The sequence below is a fragment of the Rutilus rutilus genome (genome assembly GCF_951802725.1).
Source record: "Rutilus rutilus genome assembly, chromosome: 22".
Classification (NCBI taxonomy): Eukaryota; Metazoa; Chordata; class Actinopteri; order Cypriniformes; family Leuciscidae; genus Rutilus; species Rutilus rutilus.
In genome coordinates, this window is record NC_140227.1 from 27,383,193 (window position 1) to 27,406,227 (window position 23,035).

General features: G+C 38.7%; 3 protein-coding genes across 3 annotated transcripts in view; 1 reads left to right on the top strand and 2 right to left on the bottom strand.

The window, feature by feature from the left end:
- The window catches only part of cacna2d3 (calcium channel, voltage dependent, alpha2/delta subunit 3), a 44,975-nt gene extending 43,308 nt beyond the window's left edge, over positions 1–1,667 (bottom strand). Inside the window, exons 1-2 of the mRNA XM_084395468.1 lie at positions 1,529–1,667; positions 543–624 (exon numbers count right to left, since the gene is read on the bottom strand). Of these exons, the coding sequence (XP_084251594.1) occupies positions 543–624; positions 1,529–1,647 (201 nt within the window). The 5' untranslated portion in view covers positions 1,648–1,667. The remainder of the gene's footprint in view (positions 1–542; positions 625–1,528) is intronic.
- A 3,655-nt stretch (positions 1,668–5,322) lies between these two features.
- On the top strand, positions 5,323–11,983 carry parapinopsinb (parapinopsin b; the record flags this gene model as incomplete). The annotated part of the gene is made up of 4 exons (XM_084395467.1): positions 5,323–5,656; positions 8,550–8,878; positions 10,821–11,054; positions 11,771–11,983. The coding sequence occupies 4 exons, from the start codon at positions 5,323–5,325 to the stop codon at positions 11,888–11,890; spliced, it is 1,017 nt and encodes a 338-aa protein (XP_084251593.1). The 3' UTR covers positions 11,891–11,983.
- Positions 11,984–16,857: 4,874 nt separating this feature from the next.
- The window catches only part of cacna1da (calcium channel, voltage-dependent, L type, alpha 1D subunit, a), an 87,246-nt gene continuing 81,068 nt past the window's right edge, over positions 16,858–23,035 (bottom strand). Inside the window, exons 45-50 of the mRNA XM_084394623.1 lie at positions 22,122–22,148; positions 20,772–20,900; positions 20,543–20,682; positions 20,243–20,349; positions 19,671–19,988; positions 16,858–19,002 (exon numbers count right to left, since the gene is read on the bottom strand). Of these exons, the coding sequence (XP_084250749.1) occupies positions 18,697–19,002; positions 19,671–19,988; positions 20,243–20,349; positions 20,543–20,682; positions 20,772–20,900; positions 22,122–22,148 (1,027 nt within the window). The 3' untranslated portion in view covers positions 16,858–18,696. The remainder of the gene's footprint in view (positions 19,003–19,670; positions 19,989–20,242; positions 20,350–20,542; positions 20,683–20,771; positions 20,901–22,121; positions 22,149–23,035) is intronic.

Here is a 23,035-nt window from a genome sequence, read left to right on the forward strand (position 1 = left end):
ATAAATAATAAATTAAAAAATAAGACAAGGGCCGTCAAATGTATGCTTTATTGGCCTGTCTAATTTCCCTTGATTTTACTACTTTATATATTTTTTTGAAGAACATCATGATTTATTTAATCATTTTAAAACGTACATTTGTCTCCAAATGCTTGAATTAAAAATATATTTTTTAACCCTGTGACCAAAAAGCACAGTTCATAATATCAGCTGCCACCGTGTGGCTAAAGTGTTCAGCACATCATCTGATGCTCCTTTTTCATTTATAAAGAGACACATTTATTCAGTTATTCTATTTGTCCAACTAGTCCTACACAGGTGTTTAGATGCAAAAGACAGATCGGGGGGAAAGAAACTGAGTGTAATGAGCCTTATCCAAAAACTCTCTCTCTCTCTCTCTCTTCCACACACACACACACGTCTCAGATTATACACCTGGATGTTGTAAGGCAAAGCCATCTGTATTCATTTTCAAGAAGAGGTGTGTGTGTCAATGCAAGTGTGTATGTGTGTGTGTGTGTGTGTGAGAGAGGGGGAAATACCTTCTGTAAGAGCTGAGATCCTGAGTATTTTGAAGCTATTGATTTTATTTCACCACCAAACGCTGAAGCCCAGAGTTTCACCCTGTTGGGGGAAGAAGAACCCATGTAATCACTTACAACACATTATACCACAATTACAGTATTAGCAGTGATAAATTAAAAAATAAAAGTTAACAAAAGTTAATGCAAGAACTGTTTGTAATCATTATAATGTATTCTATATGGCCATACGGGAGCATGTTTGTTAAATTCACATTGTTCTCCCTTATGTTTCTCATTTTCTGTATGTCAAAAAGGTTTTTATGGCATAAACTGTATTTTCGCTCTACACTATCTTAAGGAGCTATAGTATTTCTACCTGATCTGACTCTTCGAAATGGCTTTCATTGGTGTAATGTAATGTAGCGAGGTTGATAATCAGTTAAAATAAAATCAGCTGACTTAGCTGTTATACCATGAAGCACATTTCTGCACACTTTACAATTTTTTTATTTTTTTTTACATTTGTACATACATATAACAGCAATTATTAGGGTTTCTTTCCAATATTTTGTTCTTTTCCAATGTTTTGTTATGTTTAAAATGTGTATACAGTATTATAAAAGCCTCATATTTGGACTCTAGAGATAACTAGACCCTCACAATAGCATCACAAAGCATAGTTTTAACCTCTCTCATGCGTGCTCTTATTAAATGTCATTATTAAGGCTTAAAAATTAAGTCTTAAATTCAGACTCTTTGAAATACCGAAATGATGGCTCTCTAGACATTTACATATGGATTTAATAAAATTATGATAGCTCCTCTATATTTTGCATGCATTCATGTATAATACAAGGTGCATGTATTCTAAAAGCATTATAGAAATGTCTTGACCCTTAAAACACCACTAAAGCCCTTACACAGGAGAGTTTTGACCTCACTTGGTTTCTATATACATGCATATAGCTGTTCTCTATATTGTGCATGCACGCTCTTCTACTCACACTGATAAGGGGATCTCCGGTTGGGACCCCCGCACCCCCGGCGCCGTCCAGAACGCGCTCATCACACACAAGAGGAGGCAGTGCGCGTGCTTCCGAGGAATTCTCCGGTCCTGCTGCATCCTTCCTCCAAAATTTCTTACGCTGCAAAGGAACCGGCGGCTCGGGCAGCCTTTAGAACTCCCCCTCCCCTCGGTCTCTCTCCCCCGGTTACAAAAACAGCACCGAGCGCCAATTCAGCAGCACATCTGCCCGCCTCAGCGCGCGTGCTGCCTCCGGAGCTTCAGTCTCTCCGCCCAGCTGTCACACACCCCAAGACCTCGAGCTCGTGCTCTTTGACATCGATCCTTTGCTTTTTATCCCTGCATTGATGGCATAGAGAACTATACAGGTATTTAAATGCTTATTCTTGTGCACGAGCCTTTCTCTTAGAGCTGATTAAGACCAAATGAACTCGCGCGCTCTCACTACTGGCGCTGCTGATATATGATGAACGACACTTTCGGGTCAATGCATGTACTAAACGCAGAAGTTTAGGGAGAGGAGAAGCGAGCAGAAAGTCATCAAGACAGTGAGTGAGGCTCGTGTAAATCTAGGGAAGGAGATCCAGTGCGGTTTCCCCACGCGAGCGCGCTCACGAGAGAAGCTGATGCGAAACTTTCCCTCGGCAACGCGCATTCCTCCGTTTTGGGGATGCTTTTGCTCTGGTGTCAAGCGGTGATAGGGATTACGTAAATCAGTTTCATATTAGAGTTTTCACATTGATAGAAGACGAATTTACATAACGTCACTGTATGATTCTGCATATTGCGGGTTTTAACTATTTTGGTCACACACACTTGATGTATATTTCCCCTAGGCAAGTTGTCACAAGCTGCTATATCTCCTTAACTGTGATTTGAGTCCAGTTCTATAAATATCAGTAGTAATAGAAATAATCGGTTTTGGTTTCAAACAACTAGTTCCATTAGGAGAATCTAATAGCCTAATATTTCTGTCCTCAAAATGCTCTTATTTGAGTATTTTCATTTACTGACAATATAATTCTGCATATTGCTGTTTTCATTTATATACACATTAATAAAAACATCAATACGCCCATTGATACACAGATTCAGCTAGATGTATTATGGCTGCTCCTCATCAAAAGATGCCATAAAACAGCAGATAGTACTCAAAGAAAGTAAGTGAGTAAGATTTATGACCAGCCACTACTATAGCACTGACCTCTCGAGTCTGATGCTTAACAATGGCATCCAGGAGTTAATTGCTATTCTCTCATCTCTTTTTTTCTTCCTCTAATTATCATGAGCACATAAATGATGAGGTGCATTTGCGTGTGTGTGGTAAGGGGTCTGATGGATCTGTCTTCACACGGCCTGCGTCTCTGTGCAGTCATGATTAGCTGGTAAACGCATCATACATCACAGACTCAGCTAAACAGCGGCGACTGAAGCTGAAGAACACAAGCCATACTGTACTGCTGCAATGCTGTTACAACGCGCAGAACTCTAAATGACATTCATAAACTTCGCAGAGTATAATATCCATGCGTGGAGGTATGGAAATTCATTGACAGGCAGGTATACGACATCGTATGAATGCGTTCGGACCGGATGCAACGATTGGACGAACATTTTATGATCTTCCACAGATGATAAATATACAGTATAAATACATTTAGACAACTTAACTTAGTGATTGCTATCAGGATGTGAAGAGACTTTCAACTAGCATTACAAAAAAACAAAAACAATTCTGGAACAAATCGCCTACCCTGCCTTCAAATGTCTCCTATATGTTTAATTATGTATATTAAAATGCACATCCAGATATAGAAGTCTTATTGGGTCCTTCTTTAATCAGAATGACAAAAACAATAAGATTATATAATTGTGGGTCTTTCAGGGACAGAAGCAATAGTTTTAACTCTTGAAGCAAATCCGGTTAGTCTGTGCTGGAGTTTGTCTATTTTAATGCACGGCAAACACACAGTAATCCCTGTCTCGTCTTAATGGAAGTTAAAACTCTTAGCAGGTCAAACATAGTACAGGGCAAATGTGACATCTGGCACTGAAGGTGCTGGGAATCACACTTATCTGCTTATCACAGAATATACAATAATACCATATACATGGATAGAGAAGCAAACCATAAACAAAACAAAAACCTGATAAGGCCTCAATGCATTGACACATGGTGAATTCTTGTAAATTTGACAACTTTTGCCATTCATTTCAACACTTTACTGTTTTAATATCTAAAGTTCAATGCAAACATTAACCTTTCGCATTTTTTGAGCAGTGCACTTCATGATTTCAGTCCAGAAAAGTAGCCTACAAAACTGCACATACTTTAAACACAGTACAGCACTTCCGGGTTCTACGTCAACGCTCGTTATTGGCCAGCTCCTGCATCAGCACACACGCATGTGTAGTGGTGCTCAGCGTCGGCCAATAATTAGGCCCTGTTTACACGAGAACGCTCGCGGGTGAAAACGTAAAAATATTTTATCAGATGTGCCTTTCGTTTAGACGGCGACGGCGTTTTTGGGGCTTAAAAACGCAAAAAAGTGAAACCACCCTCCAGAGTGGAAATCTTAAAAACGCTCCACCGTTGCGTTCCCGTCTAAAGGGTAAAAACGCAAAAGTCTACTTGGGAGAGAAGTAGAAGGAAGGTTGTACGCAGGCGCGCGGACTTGGTGTTGTTGTGTGGCAATGCTTCACATTGCCACCTAGCCGCCTGGAGTGCATACTACATCGAATTTCACACACTTTTGCGTCACCAAATGCACGCAGATTTCCCCCCCATAACGCTCGTCTAAACGCAGAATAAAAAGTGATAACGCAACGCCACTTTTGCGTTTTCTCTTCAGATCGTTTCCGTGTAAACATAGCCTTAGTCGGCACTGGCGTCGAACGCTGAAGCGCTGCACTGAAGTTACTACTCGAATAGCGTAAGAGATCTGACACAGAAGAGAAGAAATTGTTGAATAAAGTCGTTATTTTATTATTTTTTTGCGCACAAAAAGTATTCTCGCCGCTTCGTACATTACATTTGAACCACTGTAGTCACATGGACTATTTTAACGATGTCTTTACTACCTTTCTGGGCCTTCAAAGTTGCAATGACGTTGATGTCTATGGAGGGATCAGAAAGCTCTCGGATGTCATCAAAAATATCTTAATTTGTGTTCCAAAGATGAACGAAGGTCTTACGGGTTTGGAGCACATGTGAGTAACTAATGACAAACTTTCTATTTTGGGGTGAAATTTTAACCCTTTAACATGACCCTGTTTGCCCCTGCTGGTAGATACTGGAACGACACCTCAAGTAGCTGTTCATTCTATACTCTGAATATACTGTCTATAAATATATATTGTTTAATTTAAAATGCCTATATTTTAAATATACACTGTTTATAGCAAACAGCCCCAAAGCTGTGTTTCTGAATCTTTACATTTTCATTATTCTAAAAGGAAAAACAGAAAATGCAGTATTTTTTTGTGACACTCCTACTACAATCAAGGGAAAAGCTGGATAAGGGATCACACACCCAAGGAGGACTTATTGTGTCTTAAGTACGGATCTTTGGGATTTTTCTTCTTACAGCACCTAATCTGAATAAGAACTTTTTTGTGTGTGTCGCCGACTTGAATGTGCAGACAGAAGACGTATGATGCAAAGGTGCATGTCTGATGTACTTGAATGAACCAGCAGAGAAGAATATAGCTTGAAACTGACTGAAAAACATACCAAAACTACTTTTTGTCTGTATTTTTATAAGACTTGGGGAGATGGACTCTTTCCCAGAATTCCTGAATGGCTCGTCTATCCAAGATGGCTCTGGTGCAAAGGTGCCCCTGCCGTGGGCCGGATTCATCACGCTGTCCCTCCTCATGGCCGTGTTCTCCATCACATCTGTCGTGTTGAACGCTACAGTGATAGTCGTCACCCTCCGGCACAAACAGCTGCGACAGCCACTGAATTTTGCCCTGGTCAACCTCGCTGTGTCCGACCTGGGCATCACGCTAACAGGAAGTGTGCCATATGTGGTGAGCAATGCTGTGGGCCACTACATCATGGGACGGGTCGGTTGTGTATTGGAAGGATTTTGTGTTGCATTATTTGGTAAGTCTGTTTAGAGTTCATTCAAACACTAAATAATTATTATAGACTGTATAATGTAAACTGCACCCCTGATGGGCTTCCAGACACTGAAAAAGCAACATTTAAAAGATAATGACTTTATTGAAATGCAATTAGCTATATCCTGATTTAGCCTCAAAACCCAAATACTATTGTTCTGTCAAATATGTTATAATTAGTGTTGATAAAGCAAGGATCCCTATTATTTTGCACATTTGAATTACTATTGAATTATTATATTAGCGAATTTTGGCCTCTATTTATTTGCATGAAGTTTTCAAACTACCATAATATTACACTGCTATGGTATCAGGTACAGACTGCACTGTACAGTACTGTAGGCTACTGTAGCTGTGTCGGAGGTACGTGTGTAATACTATGGTAGTTTGAAAAATACCGCGGTAGGGCCTACTGCATGATTCCCGCATTAATATTAACCAGGCATATGTTCAAAAGCATGGAAATATCATAATACCTTTTGTACTCTACAATGTAGTGTAGCCTACCGCTAGTGTTTTGTTTGTTGTCTTTACCTGCTCGAAGAGTTGAAGTCGAAGAGTTTAATTTCTGACGTGACATTCACAGGAGACATTTGTAGGGTCACCCAGCACTCTTTTAGTTTCCTGTGTCTTTTACTGTGTCCGCTACATACAATTCAGTGCGTGTGTGAACTGTCGTAATGATTTTTAGACTGAATCCAACAGCATCCACGAACTGATTCAATGTTTTGCAAACCTGCTTGACCAACTGACACAAAAGAACCGATTCAAACAAGTGAATCATTCACGAATTGTCATGGTTCTTGTTTTTTGACTGAAGTGCTTCGAAATAGTGAATTTGTTACGTGAATTATAGTGTTATATAGTGTTACTAGAACAAGGACACAACCAGCTTATCATCACTGACAGTAATTATAACTTTCAGTAGCTTACTTTAGGTTAGATATTGACTTAAAGATGGCCATTCAAGGATTCATCAGAATGAGTAAAACAGAGAGGGTAACTGTTACGCGAGATCTGGTTCATACGTAGGGTTGCCAACTGTCCCGAATTAGCCGGGACATCCCGTATTTTGGGCCTAATTTATTTGTCCCGTGCGTGACCTCTCGTGTCCCGTTTTTTTGACTACGCTGATCTAACCACTGACTGATAGGCTACAACAGCCAATAGCAGCAGTGCTGATCACGACGAGAATGATCACCGACCATCCAGTCACAGCTTATTTTTTTTTAATCATTGTTTTGAGACAAATCATTGTTTGATTTGCGAACATAATCCTCTGCCGTCTGGTCGCTTCCGCTTCAAGCCGGACTCGTCTCGCGCTAACGGTAATTCCCTTTCACTGTCCACGTTTTGATTTCGGTAAATCAATTTTGGCGAATGCAAACAACGTGATTATTGTTCATGAGTCTAACATCCAGCCACGCAAGAAAACATGTAATCTAGGGAATAATATGCTCAAAAAAACATTTCTGATTATTATTAATGTTTAAAAAAATGTTTGCCCCCCAGGATTCTTTAATGAATATAAAGTTCATAAGAGATTTATTTGAAATAGAAAGCTTTTGTAACATTGTAAATGTCTTTACTGTCACTTTTGATTAATGTAATGCATCCTTGCTGAATAAAAGTAGGCAATTAGCCTACTTTCTTTAATTTTTCACAAAAAAAATAATCTTACTAACCCCAAACTTTTTTGAACTGTAAGCCTAGAGTACTTTTTTTATGTATGACATTAAAATTATTTTTAGAATTAAATACATAAATAGGTTAAGCATACAAATGTGTTTATGTCTGATAACCTTTTAAACACATAGGCTACTTAACTGCAGACACTGAAATGACGTACACTGTGTGATACAGTACAAATATTTTGAGTGTCCCTCATTTTCCTATTAAGTACAACGATTGTCCCGCATTTTCCTTTTCTGAGTTGGCAACCCTATTCATACGTGTCATTTTTATTTTTGAATCAAATTACAATGCACTTTATTATTTCATTCCCTAAAAAGAACCGGCTCAAAAGAGTCACCGTTTGTGAATCGGACTACATTGAACTGCAGTGTTTTTGATTCACTAAAAAAGAATCAGCCCATAACACTCACTTGTTTGTGAATCGGAAATTGTTTGTTTTTGATTCACTAAAGAACCGGCTCACGTGTCACTTGTTTGAGACTGGAATATCCAAAATAACGTTGTTTTGTTTTTCAGAAAATAGTAAGACATCTACTTGTTTTACATTCATGACTTTTCAAATTGTATATAGTGTCCAACTGAGAAATCTTACTGTGTCATTATTGTGTAAACATCATGAGCATGATCAGTGCTGGGTAAGTTATCTAAAAAAGTAATTAATTAGCTATACTAATCTTCAACAGTGCAATTAGATTAATGTACTAATTACTCTCTCTAAAGAGTATTGGATTACTTATTACTAAGTACTTTCTAAATCCCATATCAACCTCGAGTTGAACAATACAAGGACAGACACAGAACTGCACTTTTGATTCTTTCAAATAAACAGTAGCCTATAGGCTACAATTGCATAAATAATTCTTGAACTGACCAAAGTGTGTAAAGGGAGAAGGTTACATTCAGAAAAAAAACATTTTAACATAAAATTTGAATGTTAAATTAACTATTGTTTACAATTACATCAGAATTAACTGTAATTCAGTTACAGAAAAATGAAGAATAATCCCTTTACTTTTCAAGGGAAAAGTAATTAAATTACAGTAATTCGATTACTTAGTCATTAATTACACCCAACACTGAGCATGATCAGCCGACAGCCACAGATGCTAACCTTTAAAATGTGAATTTAGTGAACTTGATCTCAACTCTAATGTCTTCTGCTTCCTCTGCTGACTGCACAGGTATAACAGCGCTGTGCACTGTGGCCCTGATCGCTGTGGAACGGCTGTTTGTTGTGTGCAAGCCTCTGGGTACCATCACATTCCAGAGCAAGCACGCTGCCGGAGGGCTGGCGTTATCCTGGCTCTGGTCTCTCATCTGGAATACTCCACCTCTCTTTGGCTGGGGAAGCTACCAGCTGGAGGGAGTCGGCACGTCATGTGGACCCGACTGGCAGAGTCGAGATTTCAAAAACATGTCTTACATCATCTGTTATTTCTCACTCTGCTTTGCTGTGCCATTTGTCATCATTGTGGTATCATATTCATGGCTGCTCTACACGCTTAGACAAGTATATCTTTAACCTGTTTTACGTTTTTGCTTTTTTTATGTTATCTTCAGATGAGCTGGTGATGTTAAGTTTGTCGTTTGAAGTGGTGGACAAAAGTATATTCACTAATAATACAAATATCTGTACTTTATGAGAGTAGCCTATTTTATTTTGGGAAATGTTTAGCCTACTTTTACTTCACTACATTCTAACGCGTAATGTTATATTTTTTACTCCACTACGTTTCATAAAAACATAACGTTTGTAATAATAATTTATGTTTTGGAAATTATAATTAAGACATAAAAATTATGTGAATAATGAAATTATGACATACTTTATGACATTTTGCCCCATGTGACGTCTGTACATTATCAATTATGTATTTTCCATCATTTTTATCATGGTATATTTCTTTCACTTGCACTCTTTAATTATCAGTAACTTCAAATTTATATTCGAGTATATTGAAGTTCAATATTTTAATATTGTAGGCTATACGTTTTGGTAAAAATATTAAATGTTTCCTAATTTATGCGTAAATTAATAGCCTATACATATTAAATGTCTGCACTAATATTTCATATTATTGACTAGTGCTGGCTAGAATAAATAAACATGGTTCAATCAATAAGTTCCTTTTCATTTTAGTACTTAAAGTCACCATGAAACTGACAATTTTTGTTTTTATTGAATATTGCAGTATTTATTATAAACGATTTGTTTGTGCAATTATTTTTTTGTAATCTTTATTCAAATGAACTTCCCCTCCCTCTTGCAGTGGCATCTTTTCTCTTCTCTGAAGCTGTTTACTGGCACAAGGGCAACCTGTCACTCACATGACATCACAGCTATAGCAAACAACAACCATCCAATCAGTTCCCCATGGACCAAATCAAGCCCCGCCCTACTTTTTTTGGTTGTTGTTCAAGAACCCTTTTACATATCATCTCGACTTCGTTTTAAAGGGATACTCCACTTTTTTCGGAAATATGCTCATTTTACATCTCCCCCAGAGTTAAACAGATGAGTTTTACCGTTTTAGAATCCATTCAGCCGAACTCCGGGTCTGACGGTACCACTTTTAGCATAGCTTAGCACAGATCATTGATTCTGATGAGTCCAGTAGCATTTCTTTCAAAATGACCAAAGAGTTTCAATATTTTTACTATTTAAAACTTGACTCTTCTGTAGTTAAACCGTGTACTAAGATCGACGGAAAATGAAAAGTTGCGATTTTCTAAGCCTATATGACTAGGAACTATACTCTCATTCCGGCGTAATAATCAAGGAACTGTGCGGCTGTACCATGGGTGCAGCAGGCGTAATGATATGACGCAGCGCCTGAAAATAGGTCTAATAGGTTAGACAAACTTAGTCCCGGTCACGTTGGAAGAAGTTACCGAGCTGGGGACTATTTTCAGGCGCTGCGTCATATCACTACGCCTGCTGCACCCATGGTACGGCCGCACAGTTCCTTGATTATTACGCCGGAATGAGAGTAGTTCCTAGCCATATAGGCTTAGAAAATCACAACTTTTCATTTTCCGTCGATCTTAGTACACGGTTTAACTACAGAAGAGTCAAGTTTTAAATAGGAAAAATATTGAAACTCTTTGGTCATTTTGAAAGAAATGCTACTGGACTCGTCTGAATCAATGATCTATGCTAAGCTATGCTAAAAGTGGTACCGTCAGACCCGGAGTTCGGCTGAATGGATTCTAAAACGGTAAAACTCATCTGTTTAACTCTGGGGGAGTTGTAAAATGAGCTTATTTCCGAAAAAAGTGGAGTATCCCTTTAATGCTGACTTTAAGTACATTAAAAACCAAGTGTTTTTGTACTTTAACTCAAGTAAAATTAAAGTGACAAACTTTTACTTGAGTCATATTTTTTTAGGGTATCTGTACTTTTATTCAAGTATTTAATTTGTGTATTTGTTCCACCACGGTTTGTTTGACAGGTAGCTAAGGTAGGTGGAGGTGCGGCTGCGAGGGCAGAGGCTAAGGTGGCGCGGATGGTGGTGATGATGGTGTTGGCGTTCCTTGTGAGTTGGCTACCATACGCTACTCTGGCTCTAACGGTTATCTTCAACCCTGATGTCCAGTTGCCTGTGCTGGTGAAGGTGGTACCCATATACATGGCCAAGAGCAGCACTGTATACAACCCTATGATCTACATATACATGAACAAACAGGTGAGTGAATCAGATGCAGATCAATCATGTTCATCAGTTTGATTTGCCTAACACAAAAGACATTCATGGAGTTAGTGTCTCCCAAAAGAAAGGACCGATGCACAAGCCTATGTAGGTTTTTTACAAATTTACATAATGTCAGCCTATGGCCCTCATTGGCTGCTTGCGATACAATGTCGACTTTGTCCTGCCCTCAAACATTGTAGATGTAGCCGAGGCCTGGAAGAGTTTGGTTTGTGTTGTCGACATATCGAGAAGATGCCGTTTTCAGCGCTGTAGAAGCTAATTCTCTTTGTGAACAGGACTACATATATACATATATATATATTTTGCATGTATATTTTCCATCCAAAGAATGAGGACTCAAAACCATTGTTACTGTTCGTAACACTGTGTAACAAGCCCTGAGGAAGCCTCCGCCGACCAATCACAACAGACTGGGCCATCTGACCAATCAGAGTAGAGTATAGGCTCTCAGAAAGGAGGGGTTTAGAGAGAGTGAATCCTTTATCAAACCGTTTCAGACACTGTGAGAGAAGAGGTGATGCTGTAATGTATATTATGAGAAAATTAAAGAACAATCAAAAATTAATTGGACATCAAAAAGGCTTCAAGTTTGGATTTTCTTTTTTTAATAGGGTTCTCCAATGCCAAACAGCTAGTGTTGTTTAAAGTAGTAAGGTGGGCTGTTTAAAAATGATAACGTTCTTTTCTAGTTCCAGAGGTATGCAATACCCCTTCTGATGTGTGGAAAGGTTCCCTGGCCTTCAGAGGACGATGCATCTGATGTTCAGACCGTCGTGTCACCATTGAACAACAAAATCAGCCCAGATTGACTTACCATTCACTGCAGTCTGTTAGTGCATGATAAAGGTGCTTCTCTGCTTAAAGAGAGATGATTTAATGAACACTGTTTTCTTTCCTGTATGTATTTCCTATTGAAGATGGTGAAGGGTGGGTATTTAAGGCCAATCGTTTTTCATTCACATCTCATCAGTGATTCATTACTTGCAAATGCTATTCAGAACTAGCTAGGGACATTTTCATTCTAGACAGTATTTGATTGGACAAAAACGTGTATCTCCTGAGTGCAAGATAAGCCAACAGTTTTGTTTTTTTTGTTTTTTTACCAGAAGAAAGACTACATTTTATGCTCTAAAAGTTCACTTTTGTCAACATTTAGGTTACTAGCTTACAGATGACTTCAAAGCAAAATGTTCTTTTAAACTTTTTATTCATCAAAGGATCCTGATTTTTTTTAAATCAGCATATTAGAATGATTTCTGAAGGATCATGTGACACTGCAGACTGGAGTAATGATGCTGAAAATTCAGCTTTGATCACAGGAATAAATTACATTTTAAAATATATTACAGTAGAACAGCTAACTTAAAGGGATATTTCACCACTGGAAAGATGAATGTGTATTTAAATTGGGTCATTTATGTAGTAGAAATGTGAAATTATTTTAGAAGTTGGTGCCTTCTAGACTGAGAAAAGCCAGAAAATGTATTTTTGGCTCATGTGGATCAAAAAGACAACAACTCCCAGAATGCACTTGCTTCGCTGCCCTACAAGGCCACTCCCAAGCCACGCCTACCGGTTACAGAGGGCTGTATCGGAAGAAATGATACAACTAGGCTTCTAGTTGACTCGAAACTGAAAAGACGGTGTTTTATCGTGAGATCCCCCTATGGGCGGGTTGAAAACATGCGGAACGAGCTCCTCCTACTGGCTGTAGTCTCTCGCCTCTGGATAAAAAAGCCTCGGATGACGCTAAATGACGATTTTTGATTTTCTCGATTTCCAGACACACAATACAGAAATCACTCGTCTCAGGGGGACATGAGGGAGGGAAGCACGGTCATTCGAAAATACTACCGGGTTTCTACTGATACAAAGCTTAATGTAATCGGTGAAGTATCTCTTTAAATTGTAATATTTCACAATATTGCGGTTTTTACTGTATTTTTGATCAAATAAACGCAGCCTTGGTGAGCAGAAGAGACTTCTTTCAAAAACATTTAAAAATGTCACTGACCTAAAACTTTTGAACGCAAGTGTTACTACAAATATTGAAGTTCACTATTATTCTAAAACCCTTGAAGAGTTAAGTTCACCCAAAAATGAAAATTGAGTGATTTCTGTCCATCCATTGACAGCTACGCAACTACCACTTTAATACTTCAAAAAGTTCTTAAAGAGATATATAAATATAAATTGAGCAGTTTAGTCCAAATTTTCTGAAGAGACTTGATCGCTTTATATGATGAACAGATTTCATTTAGGCTTTTATTCACATAAACAAATATGTTTATCAAGTAGTTGCGTAGCCGTCAATGGAGGGACAGAAAGCTCTCAGACTTCATCAAAAAGATCTTCATTTGTGTTCTGAAGATGAACGAAAGTCTTACGGGTTTGGAACGACATGAGGATGAGTAATTACTGACAGAACTTTCATTTTTGGGTGAACTATCCCTTTAAATGAGTCAAGAACACTACATCATCTGATGGTCATCTGGATCCCAAAGCCCCAGATGAGTTTAGCAAAATAATCTGATTAAATCTTTCTTAATACTTTCCAATTAAAGTAGCCTTAACCCATAGATCTACTGAGGGACACGTTTATCAGCACTGAAGTCTTTCCGTAGCTGTACAGAAGTCTTATATTACGAATTGCAGTTCAATGTTCTTGTAGAAATAAGTGAGACAGTTGTTTGTTTATTCATTAAGTTTATTCTGTATTAATCATTAGAAAATAAAATTTCAATATTGATTAAAATCAAGTCCAGGCCAAAATAAATAGGAAAATTACAAAAAATGCATCAATACAAAACCTAGAGGGATATTATAAGTCATCTGCTACGAAGAGAAAACCCTTTTTTTCTTTTTCTTCATGGAATAAAAACCATAACAGAGCAAAGATAAAGACTTTCAAATGGAGAACATCACCACGCATCTTTCCGTTACATATGTACATATGTTACACTATAATCTTAAGTTTCCTTACAGCATTAATAAGAAAAAGTATATAATAGTATAGCAACAACTCTAGATGAAAATGTGATAATCAACAGATGTGGCTCTGAAAACTTGTACTGTATAATACTTTTTTTCCATTTTTTCGTTAACATCAGCGTTAACCATACAGAGGAGTGTACTCCCCCCCCCCCCCCCTTTCTTCTTTTTGTCCCAGCATTAAAAGGTGAAATGTAAATGACATATAGATTTCACTAAACCGTACGCACAGTCACAGAAAAAGAGTACAAAATTCGCCCACCTTGATACACAAAATATGAATAGAAAACAGGGAAAACAAATTGCACGTTACAGTAATTTGTGCAAAGACGAACAGCAATGTGCTAATAGTAAAATCCCATTGGTATATTAAGAAACCAAATTTTTTCTTTCTATTCAGGAGTCCCTGACACGAGGTAAAAGTTAAATCTTTAGTTTTTTTGAAAAGTTTTTTTCTTTGTTTATTAAAAATAATGCATATTTTATTGTCCTTACCAGTAATTGCTACGAATAGTACAATGTGCCAAGAATGTGCATTGGTCCGTTTACAAGATACAGTATAATCGACATGAAGACCAGAACACAATGTTTCATATTTTTTCCCCCCCCCGCACGGATTATTTCAGCCCTTTCAGATGTGCACGTGTTTCATGACAGTATTCGGTTGACTGAAAAGCACAGTACTCTTTCAAAACACACGAGATCAATAACACTCAAGAACAACAATTTCCAACAAACCCCACATTTCCCTTTATTTAAACTGTAGTGAAGCTTAACACTTCAAGGCAGTGGCCTTCGCAGTCAAACGTTTTTTTTTCTTCTTTATTTTTGCCCATAGTGCTCAGCAGTAATTTGCCTGTTGGAAGTGACAAAAGGTCAACTGAATTGATGTAATCCCATGTTGAGGCCTAAGGACAGCGATTTACAACACCTTAAAGGCAAAGACACTCACAAAAAGGACGCTTCAAATGCTGATATGTTTCCCCTGCTCTAAAAGAGGTATTTCCAGAAGCCAGAGCTGAAGTGAAAGGTGAAAAGAAAGAAAAAGAAAAGCAAAAGTGGGGGAAAGGGGGTCAGTATTGCTTAACCATATTCTTGCCTTGCTTAAAGGGATAGTGCACCCAAAAATGAAAATTCTGTCATTAGATACTCACTCTTATGTCATGCTTTTTTTTTTCTATCCAAATACATTTTTTTTCCAAGCATAGTACTTTTGTTTGATGATTTTTGAGCTTGGCAGACATGGTCACTATGATTACATTTACACTGCATTAACCCTTAAAGGCCGAGACATTCGCCCACGGCTAAAAATAACTATTGTTCTTAGAGTCAAACAGGAACGACTGTTGATGCTTAGTCCCACCCCCAAGCCCTGATTGGTTGAAACTGTCATCTACTCAACCAATAAACATAGTTTTGGTCTTTTGAACCACCAATTAGCATGTTAAATGATTTGCATTGTTTGTATTTTTGTTGCACAAGACAATTTTCACAACTGTTTTCACTACTTGCTGCACTATTTGCATTTGTTGTTCATGTTCAGATTGAATATATAGTCACTTTTGCTTCAGTGTTTTGTTATTGTTTAACTATATTTCTATTGTTTTTACTTCCTGAACTTTTTTTTTTTTGTCAGTAAATAAAACCAAAATTTTGCTGCCGGTTTTCTTATTTCTAGTTCATTTATATATTCTCAGACAAAATAAATGTAAAGTTGGGACTTTAAATGAGCTTCAGAAAACTTGATGCCGACTGCTAGAATGGGTTAGAAAAACAAAGAAAGTACAGGCGAGTCAGGTGCCTCAAAAATGTTCTAGGTCTTTAAGGGTTAATGCATTTGGCAGACACTTTTATCCAAAGTGACTTCAGACCTGTAGATTGTTTGCTTTGTTCTGAAACAGGGATTCAAACTGTTACTATTGTTATTCTTCTTAGTTTGAATCGCTTTCACAAGGCAACATTTTTAAACAGACCAAAATTTCTTAAAGGGATAGTTCACTTTGAAATTAATTTTTGATATGTTTTAGCTTACCTCAAGGGCATCCAAGATGTAGGTGTCTTTGTTTCCGCAGTAGTTTCAATTTTGATATTTTTAGGTCAAACCGTTCTTGTCTGTCAGTCATATAATGCAGGTCTATGGTCATTGTCTCAAAACACAAGCACAGAGTCCAAATTAAAACAATTCCCCATCGTCCAAATTAAACAATTCCCCATCGTATGTACACATTGATGGCCTAAGACACGAAACGAGTGGTTTGTGTGAGAAAACGAACAGTATTTATATCGTTGTTATCTCTTGAAAACAGCACACGTCCAAATGATCTGACGGCGCGGGCGGGTATAGATATATACATAGATGTCGCCTTGGCTACTGCAGTTCATTGGAACGAAACCGTAGCCAAGCGACATCTATGTATATATCTATACCCGCCCGCGCCGTCAGATCATTTGGACGTGTGCTGTTTTCAAGAGATAACAACGATATAAATACTGTTCGTTTTCTCACACAAACCACTCGTTTCGTGTCTTAGGCCATCAATGTGTACTTATGATGGGGAATTGTTTCATTTGGACGATGGGGAATTGTTTTAATTTGGACTCTGTGCTTGTGTTTTGAGCCAGTGACCATCGACCTGCATTATATGACTGACAGACAAGAACGGTTTGACCTAAAAATATCAAAATTGAAACTACTACGGAAACAAAGACACCTACATCTTGGATGCCCTTGAGGTAAGCTAAAACATATCAAAAATTAATTTCAAAGTGAACTATCCCTTTAATACAAGTCACATGCGAGTAAACTGTCCTCTCATTGGTCAGATTGCCCCCGGCTTTACCAATTGGCTCTTTAATTTAGAAGGCGGGACTAATTCTCATGAGTGGACCGTCTCTGTATATCTAAAGTCTTTGATTTTACTCTCCATTTAGAGCATGAATCAAGGCTTCATCTGTTTTTAGACAGTTCTGGAATATGATCATCTGACTAAATTTCAATTAGGCATTTCATTTAGTCTTTGCCCCAACAGAGAAATGCTATATATAACTTAAGCTTGAAAATTATCCTTGTGTTCAATGGGGAAAAAAAACTGCAGTTTTGATGACATGACGGTGACTGTGAGTGAATACAGGATTTTCATTTTAGCCTGAACTGTTCCTTTAAGGACGCATGATGCGAACATACACTTCAAACAACCCAAAACTCCCCCATAATCATATTCTGTCATCATAATCATCTTCATTATCAGTATTATAAAACTAAAGGAAGATTTCAGTATTCAAAACACCTAAATACATTGGTGGAAACGAGTCGCTGATCTGAAACCCTAGCGCAATTTCGAGATCAGCTATAGATCAGCCAGTGGCAGCAGGCTTTTCCAAGTGGCAGCATGTTCCTGGTGAGGGTCGTACAGTTTAATTGCAGACTAATTAAGCAGCATCGTTAATGCACAAAGCATTTACCATTGCACCTTCCTGTGCACCTCCCCTGCACAAAATATGCAACGAAACACACACACACACGAACCCTTAAAATGAGACGGACTCCTTCAACATACACAAACAAGAGCACGGTTAAGACACGATTCTGTAAGCCCTACTGAATTCCCCATAAAGAAGGTCAACAACGTTCATGACCCATACTGCATACCGTAGATTTTAAGGGAACACTACGTCGGTTACGCTTATGAAACGGACATTGAGAAAACGACTTGCATATCTTGTGCGGGTGTGTCACAGACATAATAACCTCATATAAAATTGGCTTTTTTGTTCTATACTTCTCACAAACAAGTATGAATGCATATGAGCAAAGAATAAAGGCAAAGAATTTAATAAAGTACAGTACCTATTAAAATAACACCAAATTTAGTATTTTTCGTAATGCAATAACATCAATTTAGGATTAATATTGCTGCTTTTTTTGTACAGTACATAATTACAAAATATAGAATGTCTCTTTACAAAGTTTTTCTTTGCTTTATATTACAAGTCATTTACAGCAAATTATGAAATATCAAACAGGCTATCCTAAATTAAAAAAATAACCTGTCTGCTAGTGCATTCAACACAAATGCTGAAATCCTCTTGAAATCCACAAACCTGCATGATATCCTTATTGTAAACCAGTGTTGTAGAATTAGCGTTTGTTCTCTAAAATATGCCTTAAACGTTACTAAAATAATCATACGGTGCGAGTCGAAAACTACAGCCTTAGTGGAGGGATATGCCATACTTGCTTGCATTGAGCTTGCAACGTGCTTGATATGCAAAACCCTTAATAAAGTGACTGAGGTAATGAGAATCTTTCTGATTGTCATCACCTTGGAAACAGCCTGCCCCTGGGTACCGCTCCTCGCTGCTCATTGGTCCATTTCCTGCAGTGACGGTACGAGCAGCCAATTAAAGTTCTGGGCGGTCCTTCTTAGCTCCTCCCCGGCGCCGTGGCTGCCAACTTCCTGCGTGAACAGGAAGTGAGCGAGCGGCACCGATGCGTCCGTTCCTGTGGTGCCTTTCTGCTCTGCTGTAAAGGCACTTCTTTAGGTAGTAAGCCAATAAATATAGTTCATATTTTTTTGTTTTGCTGATCAGTTTCTGAGGAACAGCAGCAGCCTCTTATCAGGCGCTATAAAGTGGTAATGCATATCATTTCGTCCGCCAGGTCCTCCTCGTATGGCGGTCTGGGTTCGGGGTCCGGTTCCTCATCGCTGTAGCTAGCCGAGACATCTTGCAGCTCGTAGTCTCTGTGGCCCAGTATGGGGAACACGTTGACGCCGTTGACTACCGGCGTAATGCCCCCGTTCAGGAGATGGCTGGCGGCGCTCTCCATTTCGTCGATGGTCATCTCGCACGCGTCCGCGATCTCGTGTTTCGTGGCAGCCACGAACTTTGGATCCTTGGCGTATCGACCCAGTCCTTCTGATATCAAGACCTGCTCAAAGATGAGAAAGGATGAAATGATGCTTTGTTCTGTCAGCATAAATTCTAAGATCCTTTCTTTGCTGACACGTAGTGAGACATAAGGTCACTGCCTGTAGAAACATTTTGTCCTGAAACTAGAAACCTTTCAAAAGAGGGAATGAAAACTGTGTCTTGTGTACTTGTGGCCAGGTTATGGGTTCGAATGATATAAAATTGAAAGCACCTTATTTCCCTCATCCCTCATTTTAGAAATCTGTAGTCTACCGACACAAGAACAGAACAAGCTTCTAGTTTTCTAATGGCAAACATCAATACAAAATGTGGATGGAGAGCGTTTGAAACAAAAACCTTTTCTAATGAATCCAGATTAAAGCCCCTGGTATATTTTCCGCATCCCGTTCCGTCTTTCAAAGTATATTCCTTTGGCCGTGAGAGTGGAAAGACGCGTTTACACACTACCTAACACACTTTTGTTTTCAACTCCCTTGCATATGCACCGTTGCACGCGCTCTGTCTACACGGACACAATAACTACGCTGCACGCGTACGGCCAAAGTATACTTTGGGCTTTATGCAGACGTAGTGCTAGTTCACATGTTAAAATCTAAAGATTCAAATTTAAACTACTATTATGACTACTTACATCTCATAAATAGAAATAGGAGTTGTCAGACTCACCGCCTCTACCAGGCTGGTAGCGCTACCTCTCTTCTGGTGGTACTGGTTTCTATACTCTGGTGGGACCTGCAGATGAACGGGTGAGTAGTTCCTCTGCTGGTACTCGGGATCATCTGTATACCATGAGCTCTTCCTGATGGATGAGTGACTGCTGCTAGCGCTGTCCCTCAGCGGACGGTCCACGCGGATCAGCGGCGTGTAGTACGGCGTTCTGTCTTTACTTGCGGGAGTGGGAGGAGGTGACGCCCATGATCTGGTAGATTGAGTAGGTGAAAGCCTGCGAGCCCTGCTGGAGTCCAGACCCGCTACCGCCATCACCTGGAACCACAAGTACAGTGGTCAATATAAATGTATTGACACATAATACTATACTGGCATGTAGGATAGTCATAATATTTCATCATTTCATTAGTCAATACCAATATAAATTTTGATACTCTTCTTTATTTATAAAGTTAAATATTACATGTAAATATTAACAAATAAAATGAAAACTCTATATAATATCATCATGATTCCTCCATGAAGTCACTATTCATTTGGTTAAACACTACTGTAATAACTGATGTTACCTGGTGTTGCATGAGATGTAACGGAAGAGCAGTTCGCTGGTGAGGAAGATCGTCTTGACTGCCCTGTCTGCGCAGACACTCAAAATTGAATGATGGTCTCCGATTACCTATTAATGAGAGAGATTAATATCTTCTGTAGGGATGATTCAAAATCGACAAAATCCTAGAAAATAATGAAATATTTTTTGTCGATTTCGCACAACCCTAATCTTCTGACATCCATGCTGAACCATAAAGCAGAGGGCCTGTTTGTACAGAACAACTCAAATTAAATTTTCCGCATGGAACACCTAGACTTGCCTTGTGGTGTTGGAGGAAGCAGTCTTCTCTTTGGTGACCTATGTGGATCGTGATAAAGGGGCTGCTCGTCATCCTCATAATAACTGTCAGGGTGGTGGTAACCCCGTGGTGTCTCGTACTCCTGGTCACTGTTGGGGTACCTGAATATGGTAAATATCCGTCAATATATTTCTGTCGATTTGATTTATTTATCATTTTTTGTGTGACACAAGTGTCACAATAGTTTTACCTATCACCCGACAGCATGCTTTCATCTTCGTAAAACTCCTCTCCACTGTAGTACTCTCCAGAGTATCGATCTTCTTCATACTCCTCTTCGCGGCGTATAGTGGGTCGTCTTCTGTCGCTGCCCTGCGCCCTGCGTGAAGGTCGAGAGGTCAGCGAGAGGCCGGTTAGATTGTGGTCAACGAGTCAGCAAAAGACCATGCACTACCATGCAGACGTGCGGCTCCAGACCGCAGAGAGACCTCATTAGTAAATAAGCAAAACATCATTGGGACGTTCTATTTGTCAATGTATATGTACAGCAAATAACTAAAAATAGTATAAAAATAATATAATAATAATAATAGTGCACATTTATCTAGGTAAGTGTTAGAGCGAGCCGCCATGTTAGGGGGCTAACGTCGTTAGGCTACTACTTACATGTTTCAAATGATAAGCCATGTTTGAGGTTGATGAATGATTGGCGAATGTTTGGATTTCCTGCCCGACATAATTACCACATGGATCAGCCGTGTTAACAATCTGTCCGTCACACTACGGCAATTCCAGTGGAATTTTTCTACGACGAACCGGCTAATTAAAATTCGGTCGACTAATCCTCTTGTCACCGACTAACTTTTAGTTGATAAATGGGGACAGGCTTATAATTTACTACAACTTTAAATCATTAATGGCGTGTTACTTGACGTACAAAATATTGAGCAAACTACACATCTATCCCTCCCAGCCATGCTTTTTGTAAACGATATAGCATCTACTCTAAGGTCTATATACTAAACAGACTAGCAACCCCACTGGCCCAATATATAGGACATATCAACATTCTTGCAGAGGGGAACTTAAAGGACAACTCTTGTTCTAGAAAAATAAGGTACATAAAATGTACTTAACTAGAAATAAACACTGTGTTTAAGTGTTATTTACATTTCTATAAAGTATTGATCTAACAATGAGTCATCCTTTAAGGCAAGCATTTCATTTTGTTAGCACCAGTTATCCAGCAGACACATGCAGCAAGCCCCTCTTTCCATTCATCACCCAATCACAACACACAGAGACTCAAAGACTTATCCTGATTTGTTAATGCTTTACTAGATGCTCCTATCATCTTTCCAGTTTTGAAAGTCTATCTGTGTGTGTATATAAAGGCCCCGTCCCAAATAGCGCCAGTCAACCAGTCTTGTGGACTTTTGCAGACATGTAAAGTCAACATCAAGCGCCATGTGGGACGGGGCTGAGGTAGAAAACCCAACGCTGTTTCCCACCGGCCACAGTTCTGCTTATCATTCACCATCTGTTTTTATACAAGCAACAGTACCTGCTATGTAAACATATAATACCTAATGTAACATACCTAATATACGTCTCATAGTAGCGCCTTCTGTTCCAGAAAGCAGAGAGATGGTTAAGAGAAAGCATTTCCATTAGGAAGAAAAGAGAAAGGTTGAGAAAAGCAGAGGAATAGGAAAGGGGAATGGATGGGCACATATATCATACAGTATATACAGGATATATACAGCATTTTTATATATGCGAGGCTGTTTTCACACTTGCTTCGATGGCTTTGTCCAAACCTGAGTTGAATTACACCCCGTCCAACACACTTCACGCGACTTTTTGGTTTGACTAGCTCAATAAAGCACCAAAAACATGGAAAGTTTGGTTTTCTTTACTTGTTGAAATTGGTAAAAACCAACCATGGAGGGTCTGAACATAAATTTGATTCATTTTGGGGTCAGTCTCCCAAAACCCGAGCCACCAAAAATGACCTTTTTTTGCTTATAAATGAACCAATTGACTAAAAAACATAATTCGGTTTTCCTCTGATTTCTTGGGGCAGTCCAACAAGGATTTGAGCAAAAACTTTAGTTTTTCTGCTAATCATACATATATTGTCTAATCTTTGCATAGATGACCAGATCACTCACCATTAATCTTATATCAATAGGTTTTTGAAACCATTCCCCATAAATGGCTTTATTAAAGTGATGAGACCAATCTCAAGGTTGGCCATTTTTCGTTCATCTCATTAAAAACTTCCTGAGCACCTCAAATGGACTTGGGTCCGCATCAAATTCTCTAGAGTGAAAACCAACACACTCTCTGGCAATTTCGAACTATTTTACATTTTGGTGAATCTGTGGCTAATTCATAGGTTAGGTTAGGTTAGGTTTAGGGATGAACTTTTATGCTAAATTTTTCCAAAATATCATAGTTTGAACAAATTCAAACGATAGCAGCACCTCGTAAAATAGTTATTTTCTCATG